Raw genomic sequence first — 17526 nt, 5'->3', positions numbered from 1 at the left:
TGCCTCTGCCTCCCGAGTGCTGGGACTAAAGGCATGCGCCACCACGCCCGGTCACATTCATTTCTTTTTAATTTCTTCGTGTATGTGTGTGTGTGTGTGTGTGTGTGTGTGTGTGTGTGTGTGTATGTGTGTGTGTGTGTGGTGCTGGGGATTGAACCCAGTCCTAATTATGACTTTTTAGACATATACATGGGAGAGAGAGAGAAAGAGTGAGAGAGATCTTTAATTAATTAAAATATATAAGTAAAAAAGAAGCTAAGAATAGCAGATTGGATGGGGCTGGAGAGATCCAGGGGAATCTGAAACTCTCTTCTGACCTCTGCAGCATTACACGATACAGGTGCACTCACATACATGCAGGAAATATAGTCATACACATAAAATTAAAAAAAAAATAGCCAGGTGTAGTGGTGCACGCCTTTAGTCCCAGCATTCAGGAGGCAGAGGCAGGCGGATCTCTGTGAGTTCAAGGCCAGCCTGGTCTACATAGTGAGTTCCAGGACAGATCTTAGGCAAAAAGCCAAGAATTTTATTAAGATTTATTATATGAAATGCCCAAAGGCCTAGTAAAACTATTTTAATAATAATAATAATAATAATAATAATAATAATAAAAGAATAGTGGATTGGGGCTGGCAAGAAGACTCAACAGGTAAAGGTGCTTGCTACCAAGGCTGATGACCTGAGTTCAATCCTGAGAACACACATGGTGGGAAAGAACCAATGTCAGCAAGTTGTCCTGTGACCTCCACATGTGTACTATGGTACACATACATGCACACATACACAGTAAATAAATAGGTGTGAAAAAATATTTTAAATAGTGGAAAGCCAGGTGTGGTGGTGCATGCCTTTAATTCCACGATTCAGGAGTCAGAAGCAGGTGGGTCTCTGTGAGATAAAGATCAGCCTGGTCTATATAGCGAATTCCAGGTCAGCTAGGGCTACAGGGAGACCCTGACTCAAAACAAACAAATGAAAACAAGCAAATAAACAAAAAGGAATAGTGGATTTGTCAGGGGAAGGACACCTCTTACTGTTGAATCTTCTTTGACTTTTGAACCTTCTGAATATATTAGTTATTATAAATAAATAAAATTCAATCACATTACATAGAGAAGAATAAGCTAATGGTTGCACAGTGGTTCGGTTGATGAGCCCATTTGAAGAACTGTGGAGTAAAAGGATTTGGCTCTCTAGCCTAATCCCAGGTTGAGGAAATAAAGAAAGGTTCAGAGTAGGGTATGGGGCACAGCCTGCCTTACCACTGCTTGTCTCCTGGGGTGTGGCATCTACAACCTGCCACCCATCAAAGCCTGAGGGTAGATCTGGCCTCTTCATCCAGCAGTCATTCCACACATGGAAGTTCCTGGAGGGGCATGGAGGGAGTACTAAGCCTGAGGCTCACATCTAGGCCCTTCCCAGCCCCAGCCCTGCCCGAGCCTCTGCATCCAAGCTTCAGGTCATCTTTAGCACATAAGGAAGGCCAGCCTTAGTCTCATCCTCACCAAACAGAATCATGGTTCAGATGCTCAAGTGGCTTCATGTTCTCATCAAAGTAGATGTCCATAGTGAGGGATGTGTCTGTGTCGTGTGCAGAGTTGAAATTGGTGACAGTACGGGTAGCGAGGCCCAGGCATCGCAACACTGTGGGGGAGTCAGGTTAAGGTTCAGGGTAGAGGTGGGGTGCAGGTGAGGCACCAGCAGGAAGGAAGGAACAACTGAGGTTGCCAGGCTGGGAAGGACCACCAGAGTTAGGGGTCATAAGACCCAGGGGGCTTTGGGCTATAAAGCACTTGTGGTTAGGGAGAGCCAGGCCACCTGCTTGGCTCAGGCCCTGCCCATTGCTTCTACTTCCTTTCCCTTAGGCCTCTCTCAGTTGTTAACATTAATTAATGATAATTAAGGCCAGTCTATCATCCACCCTCACTGGTACCCTATCCTGTAGCCACAGCTGGGATGGGTAGAAATGGAGCCCTTCCCTCCTTATAGAGACTCTTGACCTAGTCCGTCCACTACCTGTGGTGGTCACGCCAGCAAAGACCCAGCATTGGCCATAGGGGACGGAATAGCCAGTACGTAGGTAGCTAAGCAGGATCTCCACGCTGCCCACCCACGCTGAGGGGTTGGTGCCTCGAGAGTAATCGCCAGACCAGTTCCCAATCAGGACTCCATTGTCATCCAGGGAGTTCACCTGCCCAGGACAAGATAGGGTGGGGCTGGGTTGGGGGAGAGGCTCAGGACCTGCTGGATCCCCAGCCCCTAACTCTGCAACCACCCACTCATCCTTAAAAGCCTCAGGAGGGATCTAGGCATTAGCCTAAGCCCTGCCCAACTCTCCCCTGACCCATGTGCCCCCCATCCCCCCAGCTCTGACATAGGAATGCCAATCTTGGGTGTGCCAAATTTTGGGTTTGGCTCTGCATTCCAAAGGAACTGGGACAGAAGCCAAGAAAGAAAGGGTGGGGGACAGGACGGGGAGGGAAGATGAGGAGCAGGACCCCCTTCCCTCACTACCATCTGAAGGGCAAGGGTAGGGCTGGAGAATCCAGAAGGAATGAGGGCAGGGCAGGAAGAAAGACACAGAGTAAGGTTTAGAGATATGAAGGTGTTTACCATGGCAGAGATGACCCGGGAGACACTGACTGGATCTCCACGGCCTCCATATGGCATCCCTCTTCGATCCAGGATGTACAAGCAGGCATCCAGCACCCCATGGTCAAACTGGAAAGAGGAAGGGCACAGGTAACCATAGCCCTCTGGGTGATGCTCAAACCCTAGGCCAGCATCCTGCTCAGCCCTCCATGTCCTCCATCTCTAAGTCCACATGAATGACCTAGCCCTACCATACCTGGCCATAGTTCCAGGTCCGCTCACCAATCTGTGCCTCTGTTCCATAGTAAATTCTCCCAGACTCATTAAGCACGTATTCTTGCCGCCAGTCCTCATGGTCCACATACACGATGTCCTCTGTAGTCCCAGAAAACACATAGTTAATTCCATCTATTTTCTTCCTGGGCCTTATCTGCCCCATAACCAGTTGTGCAGAACTCATATCCACAGAAAGAAATGGGAGCTGGGATGCTCTAGCCTGATCAGACTGCTCTCAGGAAGGATGGAGGACTACAAAAAAAAAAAAAAGATGTTGAGAAGATTGACCATAGCCAGGGCTCTGCATCAGGAGAAGTGAGGCGGGTCTCCTTTCTACAGTGGGCCTCAACCTCCTCCTCTGGACAATGGGAGGCTGACTTTTCCTATGACCAGATACCCAGGCACCCAGCTGGATCCTAGGAAGGGAAGCCCTGACCTGTCTACCTTCTGCTTCTAACACCAGCTGGCTTACCTGGACACCAGGGATTAAAGAGGATGTAGATCTCGTTTCGAGGATCGAAGGGCAACTGGAACTCTCCAGCCTCTGAGTGTGTGCGGACAGTGAACTGAAACTTTCCGATGATGGCATTAGGGGAGGTGTGAACCCGTAAGTTCAAATTATGTTCACTGGCTTTTGTCACCTGTGCCTTCCATCCCTCATTACTTCCCTTGCCCACTGGAATGATCACGTGGGTGCCCTTGCCCACCTCGGGGTTGTTTCCTAGAGTAAGGAGATCAGCAATTAGACAGTGAAGGAGTCGCTTTGGAAGAGGCTAGAGTCAGACTTCTTCCAGCCCCACCCGAAATGCCTGTGAGCCAATTTGTGTGTCCCTAAGTTGGGTTACCACATCAGTCTGTGACAATCTCCCTTAGAGCAGCTCTGTGTCCGCCCCATGATCTCCCGCGTGTTAGGGCAAAGCCCTAGTCCAACATCCCAAACCTGTTCCCCTGACAATGAACTCAAGTAGGGAGGAGAGACCAGGGCCATTGTCACCCACTGCTTGCTTCATGTCCCAATGCCTAGGCTAAAGGAGAGAGCCAACTTGAGTCCCTTTGCACCACTGGCAAGAGCGGTCCAGATACCAAAGGGTAACTCTGCTCCCTGCTCCCTGGGGCTACAGTTTCTAGAGCCCAGAGCATCTTTGGTGGAAGTGGTGGTGGTGGAGGGTATCTTGGAAATTAGAGGCTGGGGTGGGCAAGGTCAGGCTCTAATCAAAGGGTAAGAGGAGTCACCCGCCCCCAGCAGCTGCATAATCACCAGCCTGGGCAGTCAACGGTCACCAAGCAACGCGGTGAGGAGGTATCTGCCCTGGGCCATGCCATGGGACAGAGAGGGGGCGGGGAGGGAGGGAGAGAGAGAGAAAATCAGCATGTAATATACAGAAAGATCAGCCCCCCCCCAAGAAGGACACACAGTCAGTAGTCCTGAAGGAGACAGGGAGGCTGGCCTGAAGAGGAAGTACTGTGAGACAGATATCCCTGGAAGCTTGAGGGTCAGCCTGGGGAAACTGCAGTACCAAGTTCTTCTGAAGAACACCATTAAGGGAACACCAAGAATCTTGCACCTGCTTGGTTTGGCAGAGGTGAGATGTGTCAGGGAGGAGCCTAAAAGCCTCTCTAACCCTAATGTCAGCACTCCTCCAACAAGTCCAGGGCCTTCACCCTTCCCATTCCAGGCCCCCCTCACCAATAAGCAGCTCTAGGGCGATGCGATCAGAGGACTCATATTCCCGGTTCAGGAAGAGGATTATGTGGAAGGGTTGCCCACGGCGCACAATCAGCTCTTCGTACTCGAACTCATCTGTGTGGTGTTCTCGTCGGTTCTGGTCTGAGCGTGAACTCAGCAGATCCACACCAGTCACCACCAGCATGCCCTCTGCAAAGCCACATCTCCGGGGTCAGTGAGGAGCCCACACCTCCCTCATTAGCCTCCCTGGCCCCTAGAGAGTCCAGAATGGGTTTTAGGTCCCCTGAAGGCTGTTCAGCTCTCGGCTAACGTGGATAGCTGGCCTCACCTCGGATGGTGCCGTCTCCAGCTGCGTTTACACCACCGCCCCGGGACTCGGGTCTTCGGCCCCCTCGAGAGCTGGACCCTCGACTCCTGGAGCCGGAGGGCTCAGGACCCCAGTCATCGTCGCCCCTGTTCCGGCATGAGCAGCAGCCGCAGCAGCGGGCCCAGAAGGAGCGGCCTCCTCCCCCTCTGCGGGAGCGCCTGTCTGGCTCTGGCTCTGGCTCTGGCTCTGGCTCTGGCGAAGGTGTGGTAGGGGGCTGCCAGCGGTTCCCGCCCCAGCGGCCCACGTCTGCGCGAGGACCCTCCATGGTGCCTGTGAGGACGCAATGGACGCTCTGGTCTGCTCAGATCTCCTGGGCCCAGGATGCCTGGCCAACCCACCCAGAAACTCTTCATCCAGGGAAACTGGTTCCTGTCCAGCCAGGTGACTGGAACGATCTCGTTTTGATGCTGAGATTCCCCTACACCCATCAAAGACCCTCCCCCAAAGACGTCATTCAAACCCACCCAGAAAAAGCATTCTGCACTGCAGAGAAAAGCCTTCCTGTCACCCCACTATAGTCCTACATCACATCCCCCAAACAAAGGCCCAGTGGAGAAGTCACTTGAGAATCCATCGGAGGACATGCACACAATTCCCTAAGTGAACACCACCTGTCTGTCACAGCCTCAAGACCCAGCCGCGTGGACCGGAACACCGTACTGGTCCCTCCACCTGCTAGCGCCTTAGTTTAGAGGTCCAGGTCGCTGGCAGCCTCTAGGACCCATTTCTTAAGCAGAGGCCTTGCCACAAAAACAGGTGGGTGGGCGGTGGCATTCCTCACGTCGGGGCAAACTCCGCCGGGGGTGGGGGTTGCAGAGAGGGCTGGGGCACCGCGGGTGCCAGGACAGATCCCGGTCCCTGGAGACAGCCTGCAGCAGGCGCGAGCTGACCCGCTTTCCTTTCTGGACCTCGGGGCGTGTGAACCCTTGACGCCGAGGCTCAACACAGGTGTATGTCGGAGCCTCTCACCTGGCAGCGGTGTTGGTGACGGCAGCGCTGGGTCCCAGGGCCCAGGTGGAGCAGGTCGGGGCAGATGGGACGGGACGGACAGGCTGGATGCCGCCGCTGGAGTGGAAGGTGTGAGGCGGGCGGGGTAAGTGGTTTATGAGGGGAGGGAGGGCGGGGCCGAACTGCTGGGAAAAAAAAAAAAGGGGGAAGTTGGTTGCTTCATCCCCAGTCTCCAGTACAAGAGAACGGTCTCTGAGGGGCTGTCTCTGGAGGTTGGGCAGAAAATGGATTGGCTCCATAGGCCTTAACACAAATGACAGAATGTAGGAATTGGGGGGGGGGGGGGGGGGGGGGTCAGGCTCTGTCAGACCTAAGGTTGCAGTCTGAAAAAATCGAGGCTTTGGGTGATGGACCCCAAACCTGATTGATTCTTGCCAGGCTGGGTGTGCCGGCAGTTAAGGTGCAGGGAACGTCTTTCAAACGCAGCTGTCTCCTGGCAGTCTTGTTTCCAAGCTGAGAGGGGCTACATCTGCTCTCACAGGCCCATTACCAAGCTCCCTTGCATTCCCCACCAGGCTTGGCTCTGTGAAACTGGTCCCTGGTCCTGGAACTCATCCTACCCGGGGAGGTCCCAGTATCCCGGGCTGCAGACTGATGACATCAGCAGTCAGGCCCTCAGACTGGCTCCACCTGCCAGTCCCTGACCTGCCAGCTCTACCAGATCTTACACCCCCACCACATTCCCCATCTGTCTCTCTTTCCAGCTGCTCCACAGCTGGGAGTATGAGTGAGCTGTCCCTCAGCTTCTTGAGTCTCCTACAGTTTGAGATTCAAGGAGTCAGAAGAGGGACAATCTCTGTTTACTCCTCCTAGCCTGAATGTGTAGGGAAGGCTTAGGCCTTTGCATTCAAGTCTGAGTGAGACCAAGTTCTCCCCAGGCCACCAGGGTATGCCCTTCACAGAGGAGTGTCTTGTCAGCTGGAGTTGAGCATTCTCCCTCATTTCCAACCTGGAATTCTTCCTGGGAATCTAGACCAACCGGCTCCAGGAACCTATGTGCTTCCTAACTCCACCCCATACCATATTAGAAACTCCAGAGATGTCATTAAGACAGCCCCAAGGTGGAGAGGAGCCCGGCATCTCTAGGCTCTCCTTGGACCCGAGGCTCCAGGTCTGCCACACCCACACAGACTCTTTTCTGTTTTGTTTTGAGATGGGGTCTCATTCTGTGAGTTCAGACAGGTCTTGAACTCACAGCAATCCTACTTTAACCAAGTGCTGAGATCACAGGTGAGAGCCAACAGACCAGCTCATGTGAACTTTTTTCCTTGCCAGCTGGCAAGCCCTAAACCCTAGCGGAGGGTCTGTTCTACTTCCAACAGTTCCCTCAGTGCACACATCAGTGGAAATGAAAATTCAAAGCAGGTATGCAGCAGGTCAGCCAAAGGGCTTTGCTTTGGAACAGTTTGTGCATCACTTGTGATACAAGAAGGGGCAGGGCCTCAGGTGAGCACATATGGGCCCAGGCAAAGAACCAGGAAAATGCCTGGTTTGCCACTCTCATTTTAATTGATCTTTCTCTTTCCCTACCCAGCCAAGTTTGAGTCAGTGCCCTAACCCCTGAGCCACTCCCTGGAGGCATGGTGCCTCAGGGCTTCCAATGCTATGACACAATGTGGGGGGTGGGGGGGATTTGGTTGGCACCATTAGAGCAGACTCCATCTTAATACCTCGGGGAGCCTGAAGCTTGGCCTCTGCTCCACCACTCCATAGTAATACAGAATTAAGGAGAGGCTAAAATGCTAAACCAAAGTGTTTAGCATTTGGTTTCAGCACTAAGTGCTCAGTAGTAACCGTGGGCAAGTCCTAGCAGTTTCTTCATCAGTACAAATAGTCTATCTCATACCTGAGAGGGTGTGAGGATTAAATGGGATCAAGGATTCCCAAGAGCTTTTCAACCATGGTTATGATGTTTACAGGGACTGACACTCTTGTCTTAACAGGGTGGGGCAAGCAGTCCTGGCCCACTCTACTCTTCCTGGAACAATGGGCACCTGAGCCTTCTCAGATGTGAATGAATTGAGAGCCAGTGCAGAGAGGGCATCTAAAAGGGGCAGGGATCATGGGAGACACTTTCATGACCTCTTCCAGCTAGAGAGACAACTGTTCTGTAGCTCGGTCCAAACCAGAACCTGATCCCCACCCCTACCCCAGCCTCAAGCCTGGGCCCAGTGCCAGCCCCAAAGCTGAAGGTAAATTCAAACCCAGCTCTAGCCTTGATCTGTACTCCAAACACTGAGGCTTTGGCTCTCCATGATGGGTAACAGCAAGGAGGAGAGTATTAAAGGAAGGCAGGGCCACACCCAAGTCTCTTCCTTTTCCTAAGAAGCATGGCATAGTGGCGGCAGTGACGGAAGCTTGGCATCCTGAAGGGGGCCTTTCCATTCTTTATTCAGTCCCAATAAGTTAAAGGGCAAGGGTACAGGCAGGACCTCTTAGGTGAGGGTGCTGCTAACAGAAGGCAGCAGTTCAGCCAGGTGCTCCAGGATGCCCACTTCCTGACACAGTGAGTTGCCCTGCAGGTCGAGGAGGACCAGCCTGGGGCAGGAGGCAAGCGGCTGGAGCACTGAAGACTGCTGGAGGCCTTGGGCAGGAGAGTTAAGGAAAGCTTGGAGGTCTACCCTTCCCCCCTCATCTGCTCCCAGACACCCTCCAAAGCTGGGGGCTGCTGTTTGGAAGCATGCTTGATGAGCGACACAGGAAGCACACCAAGCAGGCTGCCTGCGGTACCAGGAGAGGTAGAGACTACTGCCAAGTAGCACTCACTATCTAACAAAGGGCTGCCAAGTGGAATGGAAATGTAGGTCAAAAGTTACACTAACTTCCAACTTTCAAAAGAGGAATCAAGAGTTCAAGATTTTTAAAAAATATGGAACTTCACGCTGGGCATGGTAGTGCATGCCTTTAATCCCAGCACTTGGGAGGCAGAGGCAGGCGGATCCTCTGTGAGTTCGAGGCCAGCCTGGTCTACAGAGTGAGTTCCAGGCAGCAGGAGCTACATGGAGACCCTTTCTCAAAAGGACCAAAAAAAAAAAAAAAAAAACTTCCTTTTTTTAAAAAATAATACTATGTGGTCCCAAAGAATCTCTACAGATTGCCTGTTTGTGAACTCTGGCTTGAGGAAGTCACACTCCACAAAACTCCAGAGTACAAGTTAATGATAGACCCAGATGGCCCCAGGCTATCATCTTCCTTGGGCTCACAATGCCTGAGCCCTGTCTCCTAGGTCTTGGGATGGTACCCTGTCCTTGTCTGTGTCTGCGGTCTGTCCTGCTGTGGCCTGCCTCTCACCCCATGCGCTGTCTGCAAAGCAGAGAGAAGGGAGGATACGATTATTGCACAGCAACAGCTCTTGCAGCCGGGGTAGGTTAGCCACACCGTCCAGGGACTCTATGGCATTATCACTGGCCTGCAGCACCTGAGGAGCAGAGAGGAGGGGAGGCACAAAGCCGAGCAGGCAGCTATCAGCTGGGGCTGGTACAAGCCACGAAGAAGCCCAGGGGAAACAACTTGTAGTGTATGGAGGGGCTCACAGGGTCAAGCTGGGTTAGAGGGGAAGCAGCTACCTGCAGGGACTAGGAGGTCCTCATATCACTGTAACATGGTAGACTTGGGAGGTGGAGAAAGGGGAGAAGGACCACCCAAAACAGCAAGGGAGGAATGAATGCTTTACCTCAAGGCAGCGCAGAGCAGCCAGGGCTGGGGGCAGGGCTCGGAGACGATTGTGTGACAAGTCGAGATGAGTGACCAAGAGCAGCTGTTCCAGATGGCAGAGCACTGTCAGATCCTAAGGGTGGTGGGGTGGGGGTAGGGGAGATACTCAGCAAGATCTAGGAGAGGGTCTTCAGCTATGGTGTCCCATATGGGCCCCTAGGGACTCTTGTTGAGACAGAGGCTGGCAGCATTTGAGAAACTTACCTTATAGCTCAGTCCACGGGAGTACATGCTACATGTCAAGGACAGAGGACAGACAGACAGGGTTGGGGAAGGGGTGATCAGTGGGAGTGGATGGGAAAAGGCAACCTGGAGTGTGAAAGGGACAGAGGACAGTGGCAGGTCCTGGAGCAAACAAACAAGGCAGGAGTGGGGCTGTCAGGAGTGAGGTGGGCTGCAGTGATAAGGTAAAACTGATGTGCTTAGAAGGCTGGGAGAGACTAGAAACAGGAAAAGCAGAGCCTGGAAGGCTTTCAGAAATCTCTAGAAATGTTTAGGTTTTAGGTTTGGGGCCCTGCTCCAGGGTGAGAAGCATTGGTGTGCACAGCATGGATGATAAGGGGATTTTGGGGGATTCAACCCAGGGCCTTGTACATGCTAGGCAAGAGCTGTACCACTGAGCTCCTCCCTAGTCCAACTGTGGTGACTCAAGATTTGAGACTAAGAAACAAGCAGGATGACGAGCCAAGTGACAGGTGCAAGACCTAGCAGAGAAGTAGGACAGAAGAAAGGTGATGGTTCAGTCTGCATGCAGAGGAAATGTCCAGGAAGGCACCTAAGATGAAAGGCAAAGTCAGAGAATGGCGAGGGTAGCAAGCAGGGGCCGAGGGAAGGTCCATACCTTGTGAGCCAGGTGAAGCACGCGCACCTCAGCATACTCCATCTTGAGCACACTGTTCTCTAGCAAGAACTTGCTACGCAGATCATCCAGGTAGGCTGCTCGCATCGGGTCCACAGCCTGGTGGAGAAGGAGCAGAGAAGTATGTAGGTCAACTGCCTTCCAGCTGCCCACTGGGCCTCCCCTGACCCGTTCCCTCAGGCGTGACTTGCCTTCAGGGTCTGGAAGTACTGCAGTGTCTCTTTCTCATAGAGAAGGGGGTCCAGTGCCCGCATCAACAGGATGATGGTCAGCAGGCACCCTGGGGAGAGGGTGGGGAAATGGATTTGTTTCCATTCTCTTTTGAGACCCTCTCCTCAAGGGAATGCCCTGGACAGAGGCTTTCTCAACATGTTCTTGGGTACAGGCTCAGGGAATGATCTTACATTTATTCTCAGGTTCCAGCTCCTGAAGTTCCTTACAGGATTCAAGCTCAGACTGTAGCACTGTTGACTTTTCCACTGACAGCTCACACCTGAGAGGGGGCAGAGTAGGGAAGGGATGATGTCCACAGCCCTAGTCATTCCTAGCACCGAGTCTGAGCCATCTCCCCCAGGCATAGGCCTCCTGTCCCAACTGCCTGATGCCTAGAGCCCCTCTCCTTGTCCATGGGCTCTTGTCATCACCTGAATAGCTGCTCTTCAGTGGCTGAGTCTCGGCACCAACACTCCTGATGGCCTAAGGGAAAGGGCAAGTGTTTAGGAGGGGATACCAGGAGGAAAGGAAAGACTGAGGAAGAGCTGCAATGGGAAGGGCTTTACATTACATCACCTTTTAAAAGCACACACTCCTTCTCGGCATCACTTGTTGTCCAAATGACCCGAAATGTATGTTGGGGCAACTGGTCATTGAGAGAGGCAGCAGGCAGGTCACAGAGCTGGGAGCACTAGGTCAAGGAAATGTCCTGGCCTCACCACTTTGCTGACTGTCCCACCCTAGTCCTGCTCCAAACCTTCATTTCTGCCCCATCAATTCTGGGATACCCAGACATGGCTGGGCCGGTTCCTGCCATCTGGGGTTCTCCACTCCACACTCAAGGGTGACTCATCAACCATGAGTAGCAAGGTCCCCATCCTGGAGCCCACCTGACATGGGGGACAAAGAGAGGTCCATCAGACATGACACCACCAGGCCCAGAGTACTATGATTCTCTTAGTAAAAACATTGGACTCACTATTAGGGGCCGAGAAAAGCAGACAGACAGACAGGCCTCGTCCCGGCTCACATGGAGGCAGCGCAGAGCATCCTGGGGGTCCGCTGGGGAGAGACATAGCCTCAGGTTTCCTTAAATCTTTTCCCATTCCTTCAGCCTCTTCCCACTGCTTACCCCGACCCAGGAGCCAGCGGTGATAGAACCAGGCACTCTGATCATTGGGGTCAGTGAAGAAGGCATTCTGCACCAGCTCCAGCTCTGAGGGGGGTCAGAGAGGAATGGTGGGATTGTATCAGCAGGCTGGTGGGATCCTGGCCATTCCAACAGCTCTCAAGTCTCACACCTGGCCTTACACAGGGGCTACATGTGCCAGTTTTATCTTCCTCATCAAACACCTGAGCTCCTTGAAGCCAGGCACTAAGTCATATGGACCCCCAAAGACAGGCAAGAAGTAGGTGCTCAGTAAACCCGAGTGACAGGCTCAGAACAGGGTCAGGCAGGCATCAGGACTGAAAGGGTGATGCTGCAGCATCCTTGCCAGAATCCCCCGGGCCTGCTAACCTTTCAGCAGTACATCTTCAGGGAGGCGTCCCTGTGGACCAGAGTCTGGCTGGGGGTGCAGCTGGGGCAAGAGGCAGGAGCGGTAATGCCAGGAGGAATAGTTAGAGAAGTTCCGGGTGATGAGGCTGTCGGTGAAGGCCAGCTCCTCTGCAGGGGCCACAGCAGCCTGTGCAGCCACAAATCTCCGATAGTCCCAGCAGTGAACTGGGGGCGTGGAGGGAGGAACCCTATCTCAGAAGCAGGATGAAGAAGAGCTACTGCACTGGTACCCCTCAGAGACCCCTGGAAATACCTCCATGCTGACCATAGAAGTCCCATCAGGTTCTAGCATCCCTTTCAAGCACTAGCCCCAGTGGACCCTGGTACTGGAACCTGAACATCCCTCCCGACTCTGGGCCTTAATGAGGATCCAGTACGAGGACGTGGAGCACATGAGGTCTGTGGAGACAGGATCTTTGGTACTTACAGTTCCGCTCATCAACCTCGAGAAAGCGTGCACATAGCTCCAGCTCCCGGGCCCAGTTGGGCTCAGGCAGGCGGCCTAGCAGCCAGCAGCGGTGGTGCCACGTGCCGTAGGACTTAGGGTTCACGCGTAGGCAGCTCTCCAGGAAGCCCAATTCTGCCCTCACCAGAGCAGCCAATTCCTCAGGGGATCTGCAACCAAAGGGCGGGGTGTCTGGCCCTCCAACACCCAACCTCAGCTCACCCCTAACTTCCTGTACCTGGTCCCCCACCATCTTATCTCTATGCCCCTCACTACTCCATGCCTCCTCTGCACCAAGGCAGGGCCAACGGGGTCTTCCTGGGACACTGAACCAATACACACTTCTGGACCTCCAGCTGCTGGAGCACCTCTCGGCGACAGTTCCAGAGGGTGGCAAAATCAGGATTGGCTCCCAGAATCTGGCTTGTCAGTTCCAACACTGACTCATCCAGCTCTCCAGCCTGCCGCTGAAAAGACAGGTACAGGGCTAGAGATCCTAACATTCTCCCAGCTCCAGGATAGATAACATAAACTCATAACCACCCAGTATTCTTTGAATCTCATTGTACACAACAGGTACTATGCAAAGCATTATACAGTCTCCCAGGTACTCTCTCATTTAATCCTCACAACACTCTTATGTAGGATGTGCAATTATTAGCCCCGTTTTACAGATGAACAAATCTAGACTTGCCCAAGGTGACAGAGTTACAAGAAACAGATCCCAGATTTGGATCCGTGACTGGGGTAAAACTCTTGGCTTCTGTGTTATGCTTAGGGGTTGGGGCTACCTCTGAGAGCCCCACCTTCTGGAAGACAGCTTGAGTGGCTGACTGGTAGAGTTTCAGCTTCTGCTCCCGCTCTAGCCTTTTGGCTTCTGCCTGCTCTTCAGACGTCTTCACCTTTAGGCGCCCGTGCTGTAGGGATGGGTTGGTGGGGAAAATGCAGGTGGCCTTGCAGGGGCAGACCTGCAGAACCCCCACAGTGGAGCCCTGGGTTCCTAGGAGGCAGTGCAGTCAGCCACGTGGGCTGAGGACGTGGGCACACAGGGGAGAGGGGCTGGGCTCGGGGTTCTCACCATCCTGCCGGTTCAGCTTTCTGGACGGGGGAGGGGTCGAGTCGTAGCCCGCTAAGTCAGGGAAGAGAGGTGTCAATCACGGAGCCCCGCCCCCACAGCTCCGCCCCCCCCAGGTGTTCCCAGAAGCTGTCAGGCGGCCTGGGCGGAGGTCCCCGGGGTGCAAAGAGGTTCCAGGACAGGCTCTGCGAGTTCCGCAGGCGATCCGCACCGCTGGAACCTCTGTACGTGCTGCTCTCCCCGGAGCCCGGCCCTCCGGGGCTGCAGCCCGAGCCGAGGCTTGTGGGCTACAGGAACCGCACCGCGCCCGGGACAGTGCTGCCGCCAGTCCCTCGGCCCCTCTGCACCCGCCTCGCGGGGGGACCCACCTGCGCAGGAGGAGGCGCGGAGGACGTGCAGCTGCGGCGCCTGCCAGCGAGTCCGAGGCTGGCTAGAGCGGCCGTGCGCCCCCCCCAAGGCCCGCTGCGCCCTCTGCAGGCCTGGCGGGGGAGCGGCGCGCTGTGACCGGCCGAGAGCAGTTCCTGCAGGAGCACGCACGCGCGACCCTGGAGACCCTATGGATGCGCCTTGCGGCTGTTCCAGTTAGCAACGCAAACTGCAGCCTAGTTGAAGTTATCTCACCAATAGCCGGAAACCTACACCCTCACTACTCCACTGACCTTTCTCTGACGGAACCCGGCGTGCCCCAGGTGTCAAAATAATCTGTTTCCTGTTCTTACTTTCTCTGACGTCTGTTGCTTTCATTACTGACGTTACACTTTATGCTTCTTTATGTTGTGTCTTCTGCACCTTATCTCTTTCGTTTTCAACCGCTCACTTTACCTAAATGTTGGTGATCTCCAGGTTCCAGTGCTCGCACTTTGCCCTGCACCCACCGTTCCTGGGAGAACATTATCAAGCGAAGTCTGAGGAGTTGGAACGTCCCAGAGCTCAGTCCTTGGCCACAAATCGGCCTTACACTTTCTTGGTGATTTCATCCACTCTCATGGTTTTAATTACTACCTGTAAGCTGATGACCCTCAAACCTCTATTTTCAGCCCAGATGTTCACAAGCATAAATGAATATATCAACATATATAGACATTCAGGACTGTTTGGAAAAAGTCAGGGGCAGTGGTAATGCGTGTATTGCCAGCTATTCAGGAGGCTGAGGCGGGAGATTCTGAAGTTTGAGGCCAGCTTGGACAATATAGTGAGACTCTATTTAAAAAAAAATTGGATATTACCTGGATGTCTCAGATACCTCAAACTATAAAAGCTACAAGATATTGTGTCCTGGGGCTGGAGAGATGGCTCAGAGATTAAGAATACCGGCTGTTCTTGCAGAAGACCCGGGTTTGAATCCCAGCACCCACATGGCAGGTAACAACTGTCCATAATTCCAATTCCAGGGGATCTGACAGCTTCTTTTGTCCTCCATGGGCATGGCATGGCATGGATGCACTTACCTACATGCAAGCAATAAACACATACACAAAATAAAAACAATAAAAAAATTTTTAAAAAGTAAAAAAAGCTATTGTGCCCTGTCTCCTATATGGATTCTGGACTTTCTGTGTCCTGTTGTAGTGAATGGCATTATTCCTTTCCCACTTCTTAGCTCACTTTGATATCCTCTCTATGCCAGCTCACAAAGGCTATTGAAATGTTCTCCATCTCTACATTGTCTCCTCTAATATCAATTCATCCTTCATGCTGCTGGATCTTCCTTTATCAGAGATTCCATACCACATCTCTGCCTAGAAGCCCCCTGTGGCTGTGGATAGCCTTTGGGAACAGAATTCGAATCTCTCAGCTTAGTACATCAGGCATTTTGGCATTTAGGCTCTGTCTACCCTCTGGCTGTATATCCTACCTGACCCTGTTAAAAAGCATTTCAGCTAAAACCCTCATGCAATGCCCAAAACATGTTGACTTATTCCTCCTTTTTGACTCTCTTTCCTCCATTCCCTTCCCTTGCTCCTGTTAATCTTTAATATTTTATTTACTTATTTTTATGTGTATGCGTAGGTAAGTGCACCTGTGTCGTGCAATGCCCTTGGGGGTCAGAAGAGGCTGTTGGATCCCCTGGAACTAGAGTTACAGACAGTTGTTAGCTTCCTTGTGGGTGCTGGGATTCGAACCTGGGTCTTCTGCAAGAACAACCAGTGGTCTTAACTGCTGAGCCATCTCTCCAGCCCTCATCTTTAATATTTAACACAAGTGTCACCTACAGGATGTTCTCCAAAATGCTCCAGTCTGACTTGATAGACCTTCATAGGTACTATCAGAGATGGTGTTCCTTTCTCTTTGCCTGCTGTAGGTAAGCCTTGGTACCAGCATCTCCAATCAGGTTGAAAGTTCTGGGAGTGACAAGAACCATACTTTGACCGTGCTTTTCTAACACCTAGTTTCATTTCTTTTGTGATTACTTAAATGAATGAACAAAATATCACATGGTGGCACATGCCTTTAATCCCATCACTTGGGGAGGCAGAAGCAGGCAGAGCTCTGTGAGTTCAAGGCTATCCTGGTCTACATACTAAGCTTCTGGCGTGGTGGTACACACCATTAGTCCCAGCACTCAGGAGGCAGAGGCAGGCAGATCTCTGTGAGATTGAGGCCAGCCTGGTCTACCTGGTAAATTCTAGGCCAGCTGGGGCTACAGGGAGACCCTGTCTTAAATAATAATAATAATAATCATCATCATCATCATCATCATCATATGGTGTGGGCCTGGCTTGGCTGGCCTAATGGAATGTGGTTGGGAATCAGGGGTCAGAGGGACTTCACATGACCTGGACCAACTCAGGAGATTTTCCTGATAGAGTCTTCTTGAGGCTGAAGGGACCAGTGACTCTGTTTGTGTGGAAAAAATTTTTTTGAGAGAAGGTCTTGCTATGTTGACCAGGCTGGCCAAAAACTCCTCAAAGACTGAAGTGATATCCTGCCCCAGTCTACTGAGTAGACAGATCTATAGACTCCTCCCACTGCACCCGGCTGTGTAATGTTTTTATTTAAATTATGCGTACGAGTGTTTTGCCTGCATGTATGTACCACATGCATGCAAAGCCTGTGGGGGTCAGAAGAGGGCATTGGACCATCTGGAACTGGAGTTATAGATGGTTGTTAGCCACCATATGGGTGCTGGGAACAGAACCTAGATCCTCCGCAAGTACAGCCAGTGCCCTTAACCACTGAGCTATCTCTCCAGCCTCAGCTGTGTAATTTTTTTTGTAAGAAGTATGTGTGCAGCTAGGCGTGATGGTGAGGATCTCAGAAGATCTCTGAGTTTGAGGCCAGCCTGGTCTATATCAAGTTCCAGGCCAGCTGGGGCTACAGGGAGACCCTGCCTGAAAAAGACAAAAAACAAAACAAACAAGAAAAACAAAAAAAGAAGTGTGTGTCCTTGTAGCATGTGTATGTTCATAACTTGCATCTGAATACAAAAGCACATCATTAAGTAGTTATTATTTTAAGGCAAGATCTCACTGTATCCACAATGGCCTCAGACCTGCAGTATTCTTATCTCATCCTCCCCAAGTGTTGGGATTACAGGCATGTGCCATCGTGGCTGGCTGACTTTCAATCTTTATTGTGGGGAGCCGCCTACCGTCCCTGCAGACGCCATTACAAGATGACGCTCACATCCGGTTCATGCTGAGCAGTAAATAAGTCAGTACGCATGCCCGAAGTAATTTTCCACCTTCTAGTCTCTGCCTACCTCGTGGCGTGACATGGGCTGATGAG

General features: G+C 52.3%; 2 protein-coding genes across 4 annotated transcripts in view; both read right to left on the bottom strand.

The window, feature by feature from the left end:
- The window catches only part of Tgm1 (transglutaminase 1), a 14407-nt gene extending 8364 nt beyond the window's left edge, over nucleotides 1–6043 (bottom strand). Inside the window, exons 1-9 of one of the 2 annotated variants that reach the window (XM_008839804.3) lie at nucleotides 5895–6043; nucleotides 4887–5195; nucleotides 4559–4747; nucleotides 3344–3592; nucleotides 2852–2970; nucleotides 2617–2724; nucleotides 2020–2194; nucleotides 1509–1647; nucleotides 1266–1369 (exon numbers count right to left, since the gene is read on the bottom strand). In XM_008839804.3, the coding sequence (XP_008838026.1) occupies nucleotides 1266–1369; nucleotides 1509–1647; nucleotides 2020–2194; nucleotides 2617–2724; nucleotides 2852–2970; nucleotides 3344–3592; nucleotides 4559–4747; nucleotides 4887–5190 (1387 nt within the window). In that variant the 5' untranslated portion in view covers nucleotides 5191–5195; nucleotides 5895–6043. The remainder of the gene's footprint in view (nucleotides 1–1265; nucleotides 1370–1508; nucleotides 1648–2019; nucleotides 2195–2616; nucleotides 2725–2851; nucleotides 2971–3343; nucleotides 3593–4558; nucleotides 4748–4886; nucleotides 5196–5894) is intronic. The other variant, XM_029566859.1, reaches the window with a different exon arrangement.
- A 2248-nt stretch (nucleotides 6044–8291) lies between these two features.
- Rabggta (Rab geranylgeranyltransferase subunit alpha) lies at nucleotides 8292–14251 on the bottom strand. Of its 2 annotated transcripts, XM_008839803.3 has the most exons (17): nucleotides 14166–14251; nucleotides 13801–13851; nucleotides 13529–13639; nucleotides 13065–13189; nucleotides 12705–12892; nucleotides 12239–12442; nucleotides 11852–11935; nucleotides 11699–11781; nucleotides 11508–11609; nucleotides 11296–11401; nucleotides 11151–11202; nucleotides 10911–10999; nucleotides 10698–10786; nucleotides 10489–10605; nucleotides 9607–9720; nucleotides 9264–9351; nucleotides 8292–8517 (listed from the first exon to the last, which is right to left on the bottom strand). In XM_008839803.3, exons 2-17 carry the CDS (start codon nucleotides 13801–13803, stop codon nucleotides 8369–8371), a joined length of 1704 nt encoding a protein of 567 aa, XP_008838025.1. In that variant the 5' UTR covers nucleotides 13804–13851; nucleotides 14166–14251; the 3' UTR covers nucleotides 8292–8368. The 2 variants fall into 2 exon arrangements, with proteins under 2 accessions (XP_008838025.1, XP_029422716.1); XM_029566856.1 differs by lacking the exons at nucleotides 8292–8517; nucleotides 9264–9351; nucleotides 9607–9720 and adding an exon at nucleotides 9727–10351.
- Nucleotides 14252–17526: the final 3275 nt, after the last annotated feature.

This window comes from Nannospalax galili, unplaced genomic scaffold, assembly GCF_000622305.1.
Source record: "Nannospalax galili isolate Female #2095 unplaced genomic scaffold, S.galili_v1.0 scaffold1119, whole genome shotgun sequence".
NCBI classification, from domain to species: domain Eukaryota; kingdom Metazoa; phylum Chordata; class Mammalia; order Rodentia; family Spalacidae; genus Nannospalax; species Nannospalax galili.
The sequence above is the reverse complement of the archived record's forward strand: the minus strand, read 5'-3'. Positions and strand labels throughout refer to the sequence as shown.

Bases quoted from the DNA above. Each gene is read 5' to 3' on its own strand.
- Rabggta (XM_008839803.3), bottom strand. The intron at 12,443-12,704 runs GTAAGTACCAAA...CCACGCCCCCAG, and splicing joins CGAGGTTGATGAGCGGAACT to TTCACTGCTGGGACTATCGG. The intron at 11,000-11,150 runs GTGATGACAAGA...GCCCCCTCTCAG, and splicing joins ACTGAAGAGCAGCTATTCAG to GTGTGAGCTGTCAGTGGAAA.